At 41.5% G+C, this 18,216-nt stretch overlaps 1 protein-coding gene across 2 annotated transcripts in view; it reads right to left on the bottom strand.

Annotated features, from left to right (window-relative positions):
• LOC148023188 (cysteine-tryptophan domain-containing zinc finger protein 7) overlaps positions 1-18,216 on the bottom strand; it is a 71,470-nt gene that overhangs the window by 32,422 nt on the left and 20,832 nt on the right. The window contains exons 7-8 of one of the 2 annotated variants that reach the window (XM_087696166.1): positions 12,089-12,183; positions 11,849-12,006 (exon numbers count right to left, since the gene is read on the bottom strand). In XM_087696166.1, the coding sequence (XP_087552292.1) occupies positions 11,849-12,006; positions 12,089-12,183 (253 nt within the window). The remainder of the gene's footprint in view (positions 1-11,848; positions 12,007-12,088; positions 12,184-18,216) is intronic. The other variant, XM_087696167.1, reaches the window with a different exon arrangement.

Raw genomic sequence — 18,216 nt, 5'->3', positions numbered from 1 at the left:
ACTCCTATCGCAGTATGGTTGGATCTGTCCGTTTGGATAATGACCTAGCATTGGAGATAGTTGATATTGGTGATGTCCAATTGCACTTTGGTTCTGGTTACACGTTTACTCCTCATGATGTATGTCATGTACCAGCTCTCACGAAGAGCCTTATCTCTGCTGGCACTTTGAATAATGCAAGTTATGTAGTTTCTTTTGGTGATTCCTCATGGAATATTACCTGTGGAAATCTTGTCATTGCACGTAGTGCAAAGTCCAATACTCTCTACCCCTTGCTTGTATCTGGGTCAGTTGACCATATCTTGGCAATGGTGGCATCGTCAACTTGGATATATATCCTTGAAAGGAATGAAAATGCTTATCCGTTTGCAATATCTTCCGCCCCTTGACTATAAGTGCTTTGAGTCTTGTGATCATTGTTTATCTAGCAGGCAGACACGTAATACGCATAAAAAGTCTGGTATGACACGTATGGGTGCACCATTGGCTATTGTTCATTCCGATGTATGCGGTCCCATGCCCTGCCAATCGTTAGGTGGCATGAAGTATTTCGTTACCTTCATAAATGACTATACGCATAAGATCTGGGCATATCCTATTAAGCAGAAATCGGATGTCTTGACTACATTTCAGCATTGGCTTGCCTTGGTTGAGAACTAGTCTGGACATCGGCTGAAATACCTAAGGTCAGATAATTGGGGTGAGAGTATCTCTAAAGCCTTTGAGTAGTTTTGTGATGAGAAGGGTATTAAGCATCAGTTGACCGCCCCAAACACCCCATCCTAGAATGATATAGCTGAGCGCATGAACGGGATAATTCAAGAGCAAGTCCGCAGTATGCTTAGCTAGGCAAACTTACCACAGCATTTTTGGACTGAGACAGTTACTACTATTGTACACTTGATTAATCAGTCCCCATGCATTGCTCTTGACTATCAGGTTGCAAAGAAAACATGCTCTAAAAAACCTCCTTCATATACTCATTTGTGTATCTTTGGTTATGAGGCTTTTTGCCATGTATCCAAGGACAAGCGCAATAAGTTGGATCCCAAGTCTAGGAAATACACCTTTCTTGGTTACGGAGATGCACGTGAGATGGGCTATTGCCTATGGGATCGACAGGCTCAAAAGGTTATCCACAACCATGATGTTGTTTTCCATGAGGAGAAAATGCATAAGTAGCCTGAGCATGTCATTGAGATACATAGAATGATAGTTAAGGAAGAGCCTCCTGCTACTATACAGCCAGCTAGACAACCAGTATCGGTGGCTTATGCTCCAGTGGCCCGGGTCCCTGATGCTCCATAAGATGTACATGCCCCACAACCTATCTTGAGGCGATCTACTAGCGATAGACATCAGCCTGCACGGTTTGAGCCCTCTATGGATTATGTCATGGTGACAGATGCTAATGACTCTCTTACCTATAATGAGGCTATGCACAGAGATGATAGTCACTCTTGGAAGAGGGCCATGCAGTCAAAGAATGACTCACTGCAAAAAAATCATACGTGGGATTTGGTTTCTTTGCCTAGTGGCAAGCGTGCTTTGCCATGCAAGTGGGTGTACAAGTTGAAAAGTATCCATGGACACCCAAGCTGGCATACAAGGCCAGATTGATTACTAAGGGCTTCAAGTAGGAATATGGTGAGACTTTGATGAAGTCTTTTCTCCTGTTGTGAATATGACTATCCTACGCTTGGTACTAGCTTTGGTTGCTCAGCTTGACTTGGATCTTTATTAGATGAATATCAAGACGGCTTTTCTTCATGGGGACTTGCATGATGAGATTTACATGGAGCAACCTAAGAGCTTTGCAAACCCTGGCAGGAAATACCTAGTGTACAGATTGCGAAAGAGTCTTATGGTCTTAAGCCGACACCTAAGGAATGGTATCATAAGTTTGATGCTTTTATGCATTCACAGGGATATTCCCGCAGTAATATGGGTCCGTGTTTATACACGAAGAAGGCTCGTGATGGCAATCTTATGATTTTGATCCTCTATGTGGATGATATATTGATTCTGGAAGTGCTCATGATGAGTTGGATGCCTTGAAAGGTCATCTCAAGAAGAGCTTTGGGATAAAGAACATGGGGCAAGCCTCACATATTCTTGGAATACATATTACGTTCAATCGCTCTTAGGGGCTCCAAAAACGATTCGTAAGCTTACTAAAGTGGGGTAATGCTGGTGGTTAGGCAAACATCTTATCGTTCGAGGTGTTGCTATTGAACGGGCTGGCTCAACAGCAACTCCTGGAGCTTCCCGAGGTTGCTATCAAACCCTAATTCAGTAGAAATTAGGGTTTATAGCAAAGAAAATGCAATTTCTCAACCTCTAGGGATTAGAATGCTGAGATCTTCAACATGAGGCTCGGAAATGGCCAGAGAATAAGAGATAATGCTGAATAGAAAGAAAATTCAGACTTCCATCGCAAGAAAAATGGAAGAAATCAGCTTCTGCCCTATCAAGACAACCATGAAAGCTATCTCCATTGATGAAACGCACAGAATAAGATGTTTGTTTGGCTGAAACAGCCCTCAAACTGCTGTCGAATACTATTGTAGTCTCTTTAGGGCATGTCATCAACTCTCTGAGGGTCCCTTGCTGGTTGGAAATGGCTTGTAAACTGTTGTAGCAACTATGGCAGCCTTCTCTCGGTCTCTCTCAACTTGCACAAGGCTAGAACGACCCTCTCTCTCTCTCTCCCCCTAGCCTCAAAAACGTATTTCCCACTTGCGTGGGCAAATTTCACCAAGTAGCAGCCTTCTAATCCCATTTTCTAGCATTATTTGCATTATAAAATTAATTTTCAGCTTTAAATTTTTGAAAAATAATTTAATAATTATTTTAGTGCCCAGAAAATTAGTCTGACCAGCCAACAATCAAATTCACTGGGCCGATTCATCTTCCAAGTGTTCCTGAGTCTTCTTTAGTCCCCCAGATTGATATCAAGTACCATTAAATGCCAAATCCCTAGCATCACCAACTAACACTTAAGGCTAATAAAATATCTTAGGCCGATTTCTGGCACCAGTTACCACCTAGTATCTCTGCAACATTGCTTAAGACAGCTTTTGCCTTTCACATCCACTGATTTCCTCAGATCCTTGGTTTGTAAAAATGAAATAATCTCAATTGCACTTCATATGTGCAACACATACTTAAACATGTGATTAAAAATTAATCCAACCCCTCCCCCCCTCTAAATCCTTGCAATTATCTCCGATTGTACTATTGGATGCATCAAAAGCAAAGTACTACATTGGAATTTCCACAAGGCATCATAGTAAAGACAACATTGGCTACTGCTGCTAAACCATGCTATTTCCAAACACATACTGAAAATTACTGACGAGCATAACATAGCATAAGACTCACAAGGAATCTCCAAAGCATTGCCAAAATATCACAAGATGCATCCATTACTCATGAGCTTAACTTATCTTGCAAAACCAAACCATAGTATAGCATAAATCATGGTTGAAACATCAATGGCATCGTAACACATTGTATTGTCCATACAATTAGCTAAATACCACTGAAAAGTAACAACCATTTACTCCAAATCAATATAAGATAAACACTTTATAATGATAAAAAACCAATGATTCAATGTCAATCGTAACCGATGCTACACCAAGCATAAAGTGATGGAAATGTATAGTTCCAAAGTTGCAGATAATAAACCATACCATATGCATACCAAACAATGACTAGTACACTGAATAGTGATCTTCTAGCAAACATATTGTCAGCTACAGTCCCTTGATGTATGTTGAATACATCCAAGATCCACTACATCTAGAGTTGTCCATCACTGAGGAGTGGAGGTACTATCTCCCTCATGAGCACCAAGTAATACTCTCAACCCCTACTCTGCTAAACCTAACTAAGCCCAATCCAAAGTTGGCTCTAACTGGAAAACATCAAGGTAAAGCTACAACATCTGAGGATGGTCTACCAAGTCATCCTCCTCCATCCATTTGGCGAATAGTCCTAAAAATTCACTAAATACCATCTAGAAACCTTACTCCTAATCTTTCGCTCTTTGCGTGCCAATATTTGATTAAGTATCAATATCTCATTCAACTCCTCAACTTCAAGCTGAATTTCAGCAAATGCATCCTCTGGCACATCACCACAAAAAGGCCTCATTAAGCTCATATGAAAGGCATTGTGTATCCTCCAATATGAAGGCAATTTCAGCCTATCTTGTGCACCACTGAAAGGTTCAAACTTCACACTTTTGCCACCCTCATCATAATCCTTTGCTGGACCTATGGGAGTCAAATTGTCATAAATAGGCTACTGCAAAAAGGGTGCACTTGCTGCATTTCCACAATAATCACCACTATCAAATGCATTTACATTTTACATGAACAGCACTAAATCATTGTGTTCCAGCAGCCCCGAGGGGTGAAGATATATTTTCATATGGCCCACTTTGTGCCCCAAGCATCATGCCTATGCTGCCATACATGGGATTGTGCATTCCACTTGACATACCCAGATACATTGGGTGTTGAGAACCATGCATTGGCTGTTGCATACTATAGGGATTCATGCCATACATTCCCATATGCGGTCCTTGACCAACCATTGCATGAAAAATGGTACCACAACCAAAGTATCCTTGTAGTCCCATGTTTACATTTGCATGAATACCCTATTGTCCATATTCCCATGGATTGGCACTACCAAGTTAGCCATGCATTTGCACTTGTTGTCCCATGGGTACCAACATTTTGTGCTCATCAACAACTTTGGGCTCTTCCAATCAAGGCTTAGGAATTTCCTTCTATTCTTCTTGTTATCCCATAGATCTAGAAGGTGTCTTTTTCTCTTTACTTTTGCTGTCCTTTGGGGAATTCAATAAATTGAGTAAACTAAGAATCCTTTGCCAATTCAGCAAAGAGATTCGCTACTATCCTCATCCGATCTTTGAATCTGTCATCAAATTCTTTACCCTCTTGCTGGTCATCAGCATCTTGAGGCATGGAAGTTCCTACATTTGAGAAATTTCCACATTTTTAGCTTGTTGTCCGTGCTAAGAACCTTGTCCAAGATCATTCATTGCAATTCCCCCTTCACAATGTGAATTATCAAACTATGATGCGCCATCACCACTTGATCTCATATCACCTTGTGAAGACATGCTCCCTATAATCAACAACTGAGCACAATTTCAACAATAATTCAAAGCTTCTGACTTGCATTTAGGTGCCTCAAGCCCACCAATTCAAAAGATTTTATGGTATCCCAACGATGGAACCATGAAACCAATCCTCCTTCTGTAGAGGGGTGGTAATAACCTGACTATTACTTAATTAAGGCAAGTAATAATTAATGAGATGCTGAAACACAAACATTTACCAATCAATCTTGGACATTGGACACCTTGTTGACCCCAAAACTAGCACCCCTTTTGGTATTTCTTTGTCTTTAATCGCAATTGAATTTGAATACAATGGGATTCCTTCAATCCCCTTCGCAATCCAAAACCCCCTTGTTGTCTGGTCCCTCACTTAAATCTTGCTGAGAATTGATTCTCAGCCTTGGAAATTCAAGTCTTGAGGCTTCAATCTCCTGGCACGCTTCTTGAGGTTACTATCGAACACTAACTTTACTGTAAAGTACAATTTGCAGCATAGGAAAATACAATTTCTCAGCCTCCAAGGATTAGAATGCTGAGCTCTTCAAAGCAAGACTGGAAAATGGCTACAAAATGAGAGAGTGCTGAATAGAGAGAAAATTCCATAGTGATATGGGATGGGTTTTGGGAACGGAAACGGGAACGGGAACGGGAACAGAGATGGGGACCAGAATTGCCATTCCCTATTACCATCAAAGGGGGCTTTGACAAGGGGATGGGATTGGGATGGTTTGAGGATAGGTTGGAACTAGGACGAGAAACTAGAAAATGGCCATTCCATGTCACAATGGAAAATTCAGACTCCCATTGCCAAAAAACGAAAGAAATTAGTTGTTGCTCTGTCTAGACAGCCATGAAAGCTGTCTCCATTGATGGAACACACCGAATATGATATTTGTTTGGCTGAAACAGCCCTCAAACTACTGGCACCTACTGCTATAGTCTTTTGAGGGCATGTAACTAGCTCCCAGAGGATCTCTTGCTGGCTGGAAATGGCCTGTCAATTGTTGTGACATGGAATGGGAGTCTCTCTCTCAATTCATACTGTCAATTGACATGGAAATGGCCTGTCAATTGATAGGCCATTTCCATGTCAAAAAACCTCTCTCTCTTTTTTTTTTCGTAATAAAAAAACCTCTCTCTCTCTCTCTCTCTCTCTCTCTCTCTCTCTCTCTCTCTCTCTCTCTCTCGCCCAACTTGCACAAGGCGAGAATGACCCTCTCTATCCCTTCCCCAACCTCAAAAACGTTGACAGGCCATTTCCATGTCAAAAAACCTCTCTCTCTTTTTTTCGTAATAAAAAAACCTCTCCTCTCTCTCTCTCTCTCTCTCTCTCTCTCTCTCTCTCTCAACTTGCACAAGGCGAGAATGACCCTCTCTATCCCTTCCCCAGCCCCAAAAACGTCTTTCCCACTTGCATAGGCAAGTTTTGCCAAGTGGCAACCTTCTAATCCCATTTTCCAGCATTATCTACATTATTAAATTCATTTTCAGCTTTATAATTTTTTTAATGAATTTAATAGTGATTTAAGTGCCCAAAAAATTAGTCTAACCAACCAACAATTAAATTGGCTAGGCCAATTCATCTCCCAAGTGTTCTTGAGTCTTCTTTAGCCCCCAAATTGGCATAAAGTGCCATTGAATGCCAAGTTCCTAGGGTCGCCAACTAACACTTCTGGCTACTAAAATGTCTTAGGCCAGTTTCTGGCACTAGATACCGCATAGTATCTGTGCAACACTACTTAAGACAACTTTCCCCTTTCACATCCACTGATTTTCTCCGATCCTTGGCTTCTAAATATGAAATAATCTCAATTGGTTTTAACATGTGCAATACATACTTAAACATTTGATTAAAATTAATTTGAATATTAAGTAAAGCAAACAAAATTTTACATCCTCATGATATGTCATGTTGTTTGTTACACGAGCAGATGCCACACACATTCCAATTAGTAACTTTCATATGTAATCAAGAGCAAAATCAAGGCCAAGGCTGGTCATGCCTCGCTTTTAACTTTTTGTCCTAACAACCCAAGTGTTTCCTCATCAAAGAAATCTGCAAATATTGCAAATGAGTTCATGCACTAGCACATCAATTTAGAGGTAAAGCGATCAATCCCCTTCTTGGGAACAAATGTGGGATAATGCCGATCCCATGGAGTGATCACCTTGCCTCATGTATCAAAGCAAGTGTGGTTGGGGAATCTTTGAAGCGATCCACAAGGCTTTTCCCGACAAAAACATTCTGTTGAGAAAAAGAGACCTTGTTAGTAGATGGGTGCACCATGAGTTGTTTATCATTACGTCGCATATAGGTCCATAAGGAGTCTTGGCAATGCCGGATTTAGCAATCGAGATGTCCATATTAATCTTTTTGCTCCTTTTTGAATGGATATCCATCCAACCCTACTCCAATTGATGGTGGGACTACATAGGCTTTTTCCCTTTGTCTATGGTGGTGGATGCTGGAACCTCCTCATCCGAAGGGTCTTCAATCATGAGATCTTCCTTAGCCACTAGTGGAATTCCCGCCTCTGGAATTACTTCTTATCCAAGCACTCAACCATAAAATACCCCAACTGCTTGCAAGAGAAACAATGACCAGCAAAGGTGCCCCATTTCAAACAATAATGCAAGGATAGCATTTCAAGACAATTTAGTCTTAGCCAGATAGACCCCTTGCAAGCAATATCCCACAACATATACATGCGATTGTGATTGATTACTCCATATAGAAGCCTCGTGGTCCCACGAAAATTTCCTCCACATAGTCACCCAATAGCATTGAGTTTGAGCCATTGCCAAATCCATGAAAGCATTGGGATCCTGCCCATGAAGAAAAGGATGACCTCTCTTTCATAAAATGCCAAGAAGACCGCAACACCGTCTTGCTATCGATGGTTGCATCTAAAACATCATCCTCATTCTAATCAGAGATTGCTTCGAGATTGTGTTGAATGTAAATTATAATCACCCAGCAAAGTACTAGCAAACTCCAATAAGTGTTCCCAATCAAGGTCCTAAGAGCCTTCAATGACAGACATGACGTGCACATAGGAGCACACCTAATTATTAGTTGGCGGCTCCCATCAATTTTCTCCCTTGAGGAATCAAAGGCATATTTGCTGCATTTGAACGATGGCTATGCATCAAGGCCAGGTGAAACCTTAGAACAAGGCACCTCCGTCTCAATACAAGGAACCATATCTTCCCCCTCCTCGGCATCTGAACCAAGTTCCAAAGTATCCACCCCTTGGTCAAAAAAAGCGATGTTTAACTCAAACATGTCTGCTGCAAATCAGTCTCTCAACATCTACACTGCCCTGCTCCCTCCCTCTCCCCCCCCCCCCCCATCTCTCTCTCTCTCTCTCTCTCTGTGTGTGTGGGGCATCCTTTTCGGCCTAAGAGGGGGTGTTAAGCAACCAAAATTAAAGCTTGGATTAAATATCAATGCCTACTTATTGCTCCATAATTCAGTCCCAAAAGGTTTTGTTTATGATTAAAAGTTTTTTATTTGCACAATAGGACAAATGAACCAAAATCCGCTATAAAAGGGCATGTTGTGGGCATTCCTACTATCACTCCAAATCACTTGGATCTCACATTCAATCTCTCTCAACCACTCTTTCTTCTCCAAGTGCTTTCCTTCATCTTCAACCGATATCCCTCGCATAGTGGAGCGATGCACTATCACTAGAGCTTCTACCAAGCTACTACCCACTCAGTCCAAGCTATTGCCCAGTTGTCTATTACGCAACACAATGTTATTTAATATTAATTTTCCTTCTTCACCTCATTAAACATCCCCAAAACTCAAATATTAAATGCACCTATAGTGTCATAGTGCCCATATCATAGTTACCTAGAATGAGGAACACGAATGGGAACAAAAATGGGACCCCTTGGAATGGGGGGAACACCGAAGGTCAAAGAACGGGAGCGGGGGGGAAGGCAAACGTCTTAAGTGCCCCAAACATGCCTTGCATGACCCAAATTTCCCCAAATTGCTCCAAATTGCCACAAATTGCCCCAATAGCCCCCCAATGCTACAAATTGCCCAAATTGCCTTAAATGTCCCAAAATTACCCCAAATTGCTCTCAACACCCCAAAAAGGCCACAAATTTCCAAATGCCCTAAATGTCTCTCTAATTGCTCCAATACCACTCTAAATTGCCCCAATTAGCCCGATTTCCCTTGAAACAAGAAAACATAAATGGGTGATCACCTTGGAGTTGAGAACATGGCAAGCTAAAATTTAATTGTGATTTGCAAGAGTTGATAATGCATCAAATGTGAACGAGAGAGAGAGAGAGAGAGAGAGAGAGAGAGAAAGAGATTAGCATTTACGGAAAAAAAAAAAGGAAAGAGATTAGCAAATGCACATTAGGCAATGGAGATGGATGAACATGTGGCAAGAGTGTGACACAAGCAAGAAGGAAAAATAGGAAAAACAACAACTTAGGACTAGAAGAGCCGTTCCAAAAAGCAAAAGGCAAGGGGAATGGTAAGGAACGACAGGGAATGGCAAGAGACGGGCCAAGGAACGGCAAGGAATGTTCCCTGGCTGTTTCATCTCCTCAAAGGGTTTGGAGCGCGTTAGGCCATTCCTCCACGCCAAAACAGTCATTCCCTGTTTCTATGGCCCATATTAAATGCACCTAAGGCATACGGGTGCAACCCGAGACATTTGGTTGGCTCATGTGTCTATAAAGAGGGAATCTATCCAACCACCCTACATCCCACACAATCACTCCCCATCATCCTTGCTCCAACTGCTGTCATGACATCATTGAGCTGCTTGTTGCTGCATTTTGTTCACAGCAAACTGGACTGCTGCTGTCCAACTCCACGTCACCAATTGTCAACTGGCAACCTAATTCCAGCCCTCAGTCCAGCGTGATACAGCTGTGTTTGCTGCTGGTCAGACTGCCCTGGCTGACATCATCACTCCAAATAATCTGTTAGCTGCCTTTCATCAGATTTGCAGCTGCTCTAGTTCTCAAAGTTCTCCGAGAGCTGTGTTTTCTCCTCAAGGGCTGCGTTTGCTGCTGCTGACTCCTCCAGGACTGTTACAACTGCCTTTTACTCATCTTCGGCTGCATGGCATCCTCCAACATTCATGCTTTGGTGGTGTGTTGCTTCGGGATCTTCTGGAGGCTGTCTCCATCAACTCCCTCCACTCAGCTTGCTCCTTGAGAGAGAATAGTTCTGAGTTTTTCTCTACTCTTTGGACATACAATGTATCATTCAGTTCATCGAGTCATTCCTTCACTTACACTTTGTGTTTTGTTTTTTTAGTTTCTATCTCAGGTCAATTGTTACTCATGTTTGTACACATTTTCTGTTTTCTCACCAAACCCTAAAGTCTTCTTTTCACACTGCCACCAATGAAGGAGGAGGTCTACTAGCCTATTTGACACCTGCCGTGGCTGCATTTTGGCTGGGACAGACCACCTTGCTAATGTCTTCAACATCCAACCCGCTGCTGCCTACCACATCATCATTTCAGACAAGACCGATATGTTAGTCGACTACCCTGCTTGAGGCATTTCCAACCAGCTGGCATTGCCTAGAGATCATTCTTCCTCATCACATAGCTACGGACGACTACATTTGACTTCCTCTGTTGTTGTCCATCCTCATTCAATGTCTTCTACAACATCCCCCTACCTAGAGCACTAAGTTTCACTCCCTCCACAATGCAGATTCCTTTGCACCTGCTGCCACCTAATCAACCAAAGCAGTGCAGTCATCTCAAACCACTCCATCAATGCTAGGCTTTGTGGTTCATCACTAAGTCCTAGTCCCAAAGACACAAAAGCCCAGGGCCCCCCATTGTATCATCATTTTACATTATTCATCATTTCATTCATTCATTGTGTTTCTGAGTCCATTCACCGTCAGTGTTTGTCATACAGTCTATTGTCTCCATTGCAGACTACCATTACATTACTTTACACAGCCCTGACCTTGTCTCCATCACTTTTGTGTGTCCACGGCTGTAAGCTTTTTAATAATTGTAATATTCAGCTTCAAGAGTTCATCCCTTCCATTTTCTTGAAATGTCATGTCACGGTAATAAGTGAATACTATAATTCTTAAGCACTATAATTCATGATTATTGGCAAACTTAAATCAAAGGAAAGTAGTACAATGGCAGGATGTGTCCAGGCTATTTAATAACTTCCAAGAAAGAAGCCAAAATGATCCAGTTCAACAATGGACTGAATACCTCAGTTTGACCTTACCAATCTCTTCCTCTCTCCTCAAGCTTCATTTTGCGCTATGTTAAGCTATTCTTCCCACCCCCTCTCTCTCCACTCTCCAAAAATTCTGGCATCATAGGTATGCCTTGCACAAACAACAATGCAAGGTCGTGTATCCTGTAGCCTTTGCTACACTAAAACCCAATACAAAATCTCTCTGCTACAGCAACAAAATGCACTAAATTTTGGAAAAAGTCACCAGAAGCACCTTCCCCCCAAAAAGAAGGGGCCCAGAGGAACAAATACTAATTGGCCTGGCCTCTCTGAAGCGCCATCAACTAAACTGCCCATGCACATGAAAAGCATTAAAACCAGCTACTGCAGAACCCTGGACCAAATTTGTCCAGAAAGCTGAATCTTATACTATTTTGGTAACTTGGAACCAAAAAACATCAAGGATTCAGCAAAGAACTTCCTTACTCGCATAGTTTTGCAGTCTGTGCATAGATGCTTAGTGGGTGTGCATTATCCATATTTTCTGCAACTTCAGATTCCTTAATCGCAGCTGCTTGAAGAAACTTCAACGCAGCTCGCAAGTAGAGACCAGTACTTTCACGTTCACTCCCGTCCTTTCCCTGCTTTAAAGTGCAGATGGGAAAAACTTTACAAAAACTGTTTGCATAAAGATATAAATAGCCTTGTTCATCTTTAAGGTTGCACCTGAAGGCGATCTGCATGATGCTTTAAATCCGTTGCCTCCCGTAATGCAAGGCTAGCCAATGTTTGACCATGGTCCTTTCCATGAGGGCTTGCACCTGTTGCAGATCCATAATTTTAGGACAATGAATCACAGCATATCAACCATGAGCTTGAAAATTGGCTTACCTAGTTCACACTCAAAATCCTCTTTCTATTTGAACGTAACACATACTCAAAAGAGGTTCTTAAAATATTTGTACATGCATAATGGAAGATTTCTCTTCCAAAAACTTTGCAGGAAAGTGAACCATGTTTAAAACTGTATGCACCAGCAGATGATTGTGCAAATCATAAAAGCATTGTGAGACTTCCTATTTTATCTCTACCTGACCTTGATACGTCTGGAAACTGCCTATTTTGAATTAAAAACCACAGCAGGAAAGCAATAGAAAAATTAAATATATATGAGCATCCCCAACAAGGTCTGTAACATTTGCATCGTGAACATATTGAACTAACTCTCTCCTGCAACTCCAGCCATGCATGTCTTCCCCACCCTCTATAAAGGAGCACTAACCAAAAAAATAAAAGCCCATCTGAGCAGTCAAAGGTACCCTTAACCAGCTTGACCACAGTTTAGCAGGTAGTTTGTCATAACAGGTTTCAGTCTTTGTCTTTGCCACAGGTTTCCAACTGAGCCAACCATCTCCTTTCCTCTCCTTTTTGTACTTCAACAAAAGTATATGAGCTTAAGGCAGCAACTACAAAAAAACAGTCTTCTTGCTTCAACTTAGGCCCTATAAAAGGAGAGTTGGTCCCTTGTGAGTCTTTGACCAGGTGTACTTCATATATTTAGGTCAATACACAGATATAGTAATAATACTAGCAAATCGAAAGTAGCAGCAAACGGGTTAGTGTTTTGGCTATTGGTCTTAACCTCCCATCCTTTTAATACTAAATGTGGGCATTGGTCTTAACCTCCCATCTTTTTAACCATATCAACTAGCACGGCCCTTAGGTGCCCACCATAGATATGCCTTTTACGATTCCCCTAACCCCTATTACTATGTAAGGAACACCTTTGTTTAACTCTCAGGAACACTCAGTTTTGTGTTTGACTGCATGGCAAGACAACCGAAATGTTGTTTTATGTGATGCTCAATCAAAATTCCCCACTTTCCCTACTGTTATGACATTCCTCCCCCTTAAGAACTGTAGTCCTGGCCAACTAAGTCTCTATGGCCAAGGCTGAGAATCTTCTTAACATCCCTCAACATTTTCCCAAAAAGATCCTCCTCCTTGTCTATTGTTGCATTTGTGCCTCAACCTATAACCTCTAAAACCTATTAGCTTCTAGGTTGCATTGTTGGGTGAAAGGCCATACAATCTACCAAGGTTTCAACATCAATGAGATTATCGCCTACATACAAACTTTGTTTAAGTCTATTTACACAAAAGACTAAACATGCTTTTTATGTTCATACTACCGTCATCTTCCCTCCTTGAAAGGAAACTATTCAAGCATGAATGACAAGCACTTAGCACAAACTTGAGCACATTACACATTATCTTTTGCATTTTAATTGTATGATGCATATGTTGCAAAAAGCCTTTAGCACTTTATATACTCTTCTGGGATAATCATCCCGAACTGTTGCTTTGTTTACAAAATGTGCTAGAGCTTCTTCATTGGCGCCTCTTTAGGCTATAGTGAACTTGTGCTTTAGTATATTTCGTGTCCCTCTTGAAAAGGCCATCTAATGTTGTTTCTTCCCTTGGCACAACTCTTGCAGGCATAAGCTCCCACACTATTGGAAATCACTAGAGCCCCACAGCCATAGGATCTCTAGGCTGAAAGCCATACATAAACAAGAAAGGATTGATGTCCTACGCATCGCTAAATGCTATTGAAAATAAAAACTACCAAAGGTCAGACTCTTTCCAATTAGAATTCTTTTTGCTTAAATAAGCTCCAATATACCTCCGAACAGGCAGCACACAACCTTCAGGCAACCAGACAGGCAGGCAGGCAGGCAGGCAGTCTGGCAACATGCAAGGCCGCAGACATGCAGACAGGCAGTAGATAGGACAAGCAGGCAAGTCAATTGGACATCCAGTCAGACTGGCAGGCCATGAGGCAGCAGCAATCAGCCAGTTTCAGCCTGCTGACCTGCTCCTTTCTTTTTGCTCTTGCAGCCTATTTAGGCAGCCTCACCTTTTTGCTCTCATATTTCCAAACCAGTGGCCACCACTGTCCACATCCTTAATTGATCCCTTGCCTCGGTCATGGTTGATACAACCCCCTTTGCGGCTTATTTTAGGCAAAAGCCAAATGTCTCTCATTTCAAGGTGTTTGGATGTGATGCCCATGTTCACATGTAAAAGAAGAAGAGAGACAAGTTTGAAATTTGAACCAGCTTCCAAGAAACAAGTATTCATAGGATATAGCTTGCAACCCCAAGGATACAAGCTTTATGATCTCGCTTCCCAAGAGGTGAACAAGAGTCGAGATGTTCAATTCTTGGAGTTTCTGAATACAAAGGGGGGTGTTAAGCATTCCATTCTTGGATATCCAAGTGACAGTTGAGTAACTGCTCCAATGCCTTCGGAGCCTTTATCTATTGAGACTCCACCCTCAGTGGAGGAGAAGATTGCTTCACCACTGGATTCACTTATTGAGTCACTAGAAGGAGAGCAATGAGGAGAGTATCGGCCTCCTCGTTGGGCTCATAATACACTCCATGATTCAAGGATTGAGGGAATCCTTGAGGAGTGACATTCATAGGCTTGCTTGCAGCGCTCTCGAAGGATCCACGCACATTCCACAAGCTTGTTTGTATTAACTACTGTTTAATGATACCTGCCATACAAGATAGGGAGCCCACCTCCATGAAGGAGGCTTTGTAGTTACAATATTGGAAGAAGACTACGAAGTGTTGGATGCTATTGAGCGGAACTGTACTTGGAATCTTATGCCTAGGCCTACTCATAGAAAGGTGATCGATATTAAATGGGTCTTTAAGACCATATATCACATTGATGGCACTTTGGATAAGCAAAAGACGCAGCTCATTGCAAAGGGCTTCGCACAATGGCCAAGGGTGGATTTCCATGATACCTTTGTATCTACAGCTCAAATGGCTACCATTAGAGCTATTGTTGCCTTAGCTAGCCATAGGAGATGGCCACTTTATCAACTTGATGTGAAGTCTGCATTCCTTAATGGTGATTTGACGGAGGAAATCAAATGTTAAGCAGTCTCCTGACTTTTTCTCATCACGAATAAGTATACACATTGAAGAAGGCCCTTTATGGCCTCAAACAGAGTCCACGTGCTTGGAACGAGAAGATAGACTCATTCCTCCAAGGGAAGCTAAGGTATCGGCATTGCTCTTCCGATCCCCAGTTGTATACCCACACCTAAGCTGATGTGCATGTGTTGTTCATGCTTTATGTAGATGATCTTATCTTGACAACTGTGCATGCCTGGAAGGTCGAGCAAATGAAGGAGACACTACATAAGATGATGGATACAAGCCTTCTCCATTTCTTTTTAGGTCATGAGATTTACCACACTCTAAGGGGTATTTTCATCTACCTACAGCAATATGTGCAAGAGCATCTAGCCACGCTTTAAGATGGAGGGATGTAAGGTCATTTCTACTCATATGCATCCGAACTCGAAGGCCATGGCCCATGCAGATTCACCAACACCAAATGCTTTATGCTAATTGTAGTTGATTGGGTCGTTGATTTGGCTTCTTAACACTCAGGTTGATTTGTGCTCTCCTATAGGTTTGTTGGCTGGGTTCATGATTAAACCCATGATGATACATTGGAAGGCTACTATGAGGGTTTTGTGGTTCCTAAGGAGGGCCCCCAATCTTGGTATTCACTATCCAATACATACTAGAGATTCGCCTTTGGTTCTTACACCTAGACAAATTCAAATTGGGCCGGAGATATTGACCAATCAAAGTCAACGGCAGGATATTGCTTTACTTTGTGGGCAGGTGTTACCTCATAGAGTAGCAAGAAACAGCTCACACTTGCCCTTTCTTTCATAAAGGCGGAGGATAAAGCGACGCCTTCTACCACATATGAGTCGATGTGGCTTCACAGGTTACTAGGAGAGCTTGGTTGCCCTCAGATACATCCTTTGATCCTTGATTACGACAATGAGAGTTGCATTGCTTTGACATGGAACCGTATGTTTCATGCTAGGTCGAAGCACATTGAGATATAGTATCATTTCATTCGAGAGAAGATCTTGGATGAGACTATTGATGTGGTTTACTGTAAGACAAAGGATAATCAAGCAGTTCCTTAGCACTTTGGATCCCTAAGCCTTATGCCGTATCCACGATTTGAGAGGGGGTGCTAGAGATTAGTCACCCCCTAGACTGGCATTCTCAAGTTATAGTTGATGCAATCAATCCCCTTGGAGGGACTTACACATTTCCTGTCAGTTATTTGGGCATTTTCAGCAATCGCACTATATGGGCACTTGACTACAAGCAAGGATAGTGCCACATGGTAGCCTCACATCAAATTGCAGAATTCTTGGGCTATGTGCAGCCAATCGGCAGCATTTAATGTGGCTGCCTACTGGTGAGTCAGTTTTGCGGGCCGACCTACCTTTTTCTTTTCTGCTATTTATAGGCACTTTGCAGCCTGCCCTCCATCACTTGTATTTTAGGTATTGGTGAGAGAGATCCGGCTCAAGGAGATACATCGATAGCCCTTGTACATCTGCCCTCTTCATTTCAGCATTCATTGACTACTGATTTCCGGGTTTTTCTCTCTCCCTCTTCTCTCGTGTTCATTGTCTTTCAATCTTGTCCATATGCTTCCACATTTGCTGCATTCTAAGAGAGGACAGCTCTTTGATAGCCTCCAATGGTTGGGATGATCATTAATGGTTGGAAAATCATAGCAACAGCTCTCTCTCTTCCTCTCCCAACCTCCACCATGTTGGAATGAGGCTCCAATAGCCTCTCCCTCACTTGAATAGGCATTGAGCAAGTTTTACAAAGTGGCACCCTTCTAAATGCATTTTTCAGCAATTTTCAGCCAAATTTAATTAGCTTTCAAAATAATACTTCTGACAATTAATTTAATTATTAATTTTTTCTCCTAAAAATAATTGTACGAACCAACAATTAAATTGGCTAGGCCAATTTGTCATCCAAGTATTCTTGAGCATTTATTAGCCTTGAACTAGCATTAATTAATCAATCAATGTCAATTTCTAATGTCACCGCTGACATTAATGGCTAACAAAATATTCTAGCCAAAATCTATCACGAATCACCAGGCACCACCCAGTACCTCGACTAACATAACTTATTACAACTTTTGCCTTTGGCATCACATATGCACCTCACATGTGCACATTTGATTAATAGTTAATCAAATGCCAAACACCGCATCAAATTTTCACGTCCTCATGACAAATCTCTTCTTTTTGAAATCCTTGCAATCACCATTTGGCAGCATTGCAATTTGTCAAAAGCATCCGATACCACTACATGAAATACATGTTGGCATCATAGTCAAACAGCATATGCACCTATTGCTTAATCATGTTCATGTCCTTTACATGTCTAAAATTTCAATCACTAATTAGGATTCACACATATGAATCATAACTATTATAAGAACCATAACGGGTGCATCCACATGCCAAAACCCAACACTATTCTAACCACCAAGGCAAAGTAATGCATAAACTAAGCATGAATAGTGCCTTGCAGCAATGATGTACCACATGATACTCATGTAAAGCATACATCAGCTACAAAGCACATTAACTTATGCATGGTAACCACGAAATGCATTTTACTAGCACTAAGACACAAAATGCTTCAACCTTTTCATTGAAACATGAAATGTCTTGCGTAAAACGATTGATTCAAAAATGTTTACATGGAAATTTTTTGTTTTTTCTTACTTTTTTTTAGTATTTTTAGACACTCTACATATAGGATAGACATCATTTGTTGATATGAAAGAATTCACACGGTATAAATGCGTAAGTTACAACTCATTGTTTATAAAGAAAACTACCTCATATATATTGTTCAACCCTTTCACTTGGCTTTTTACTTGGAACTTGTCCACAAGTGAAACATTTCGGGGTGAAACGC

The sequence above is a fragment of the Lygodium microphyllum genome, chromosome 16, assembly GCF_053477565.2.
Source record: "Lygodium microphyllum isolate KBCC chromosome 16, Lygodium_microphyllum_v1.1.10, whole genome shotgun sequence".
Taxonomy (NCBI): domain Eukaryota; kingdom Viridiplantae; phylum Streptophyta; class Polypodiopsida; order Schizaeales; family Lygodiaceae; genus Lygodium; species Lygodium microphyllum.
The sequence above is the reverse complement of the archived record's forward strand: the minus strand, read 5'-3'. Positions and strand labels throughout refer to the sequence as shown.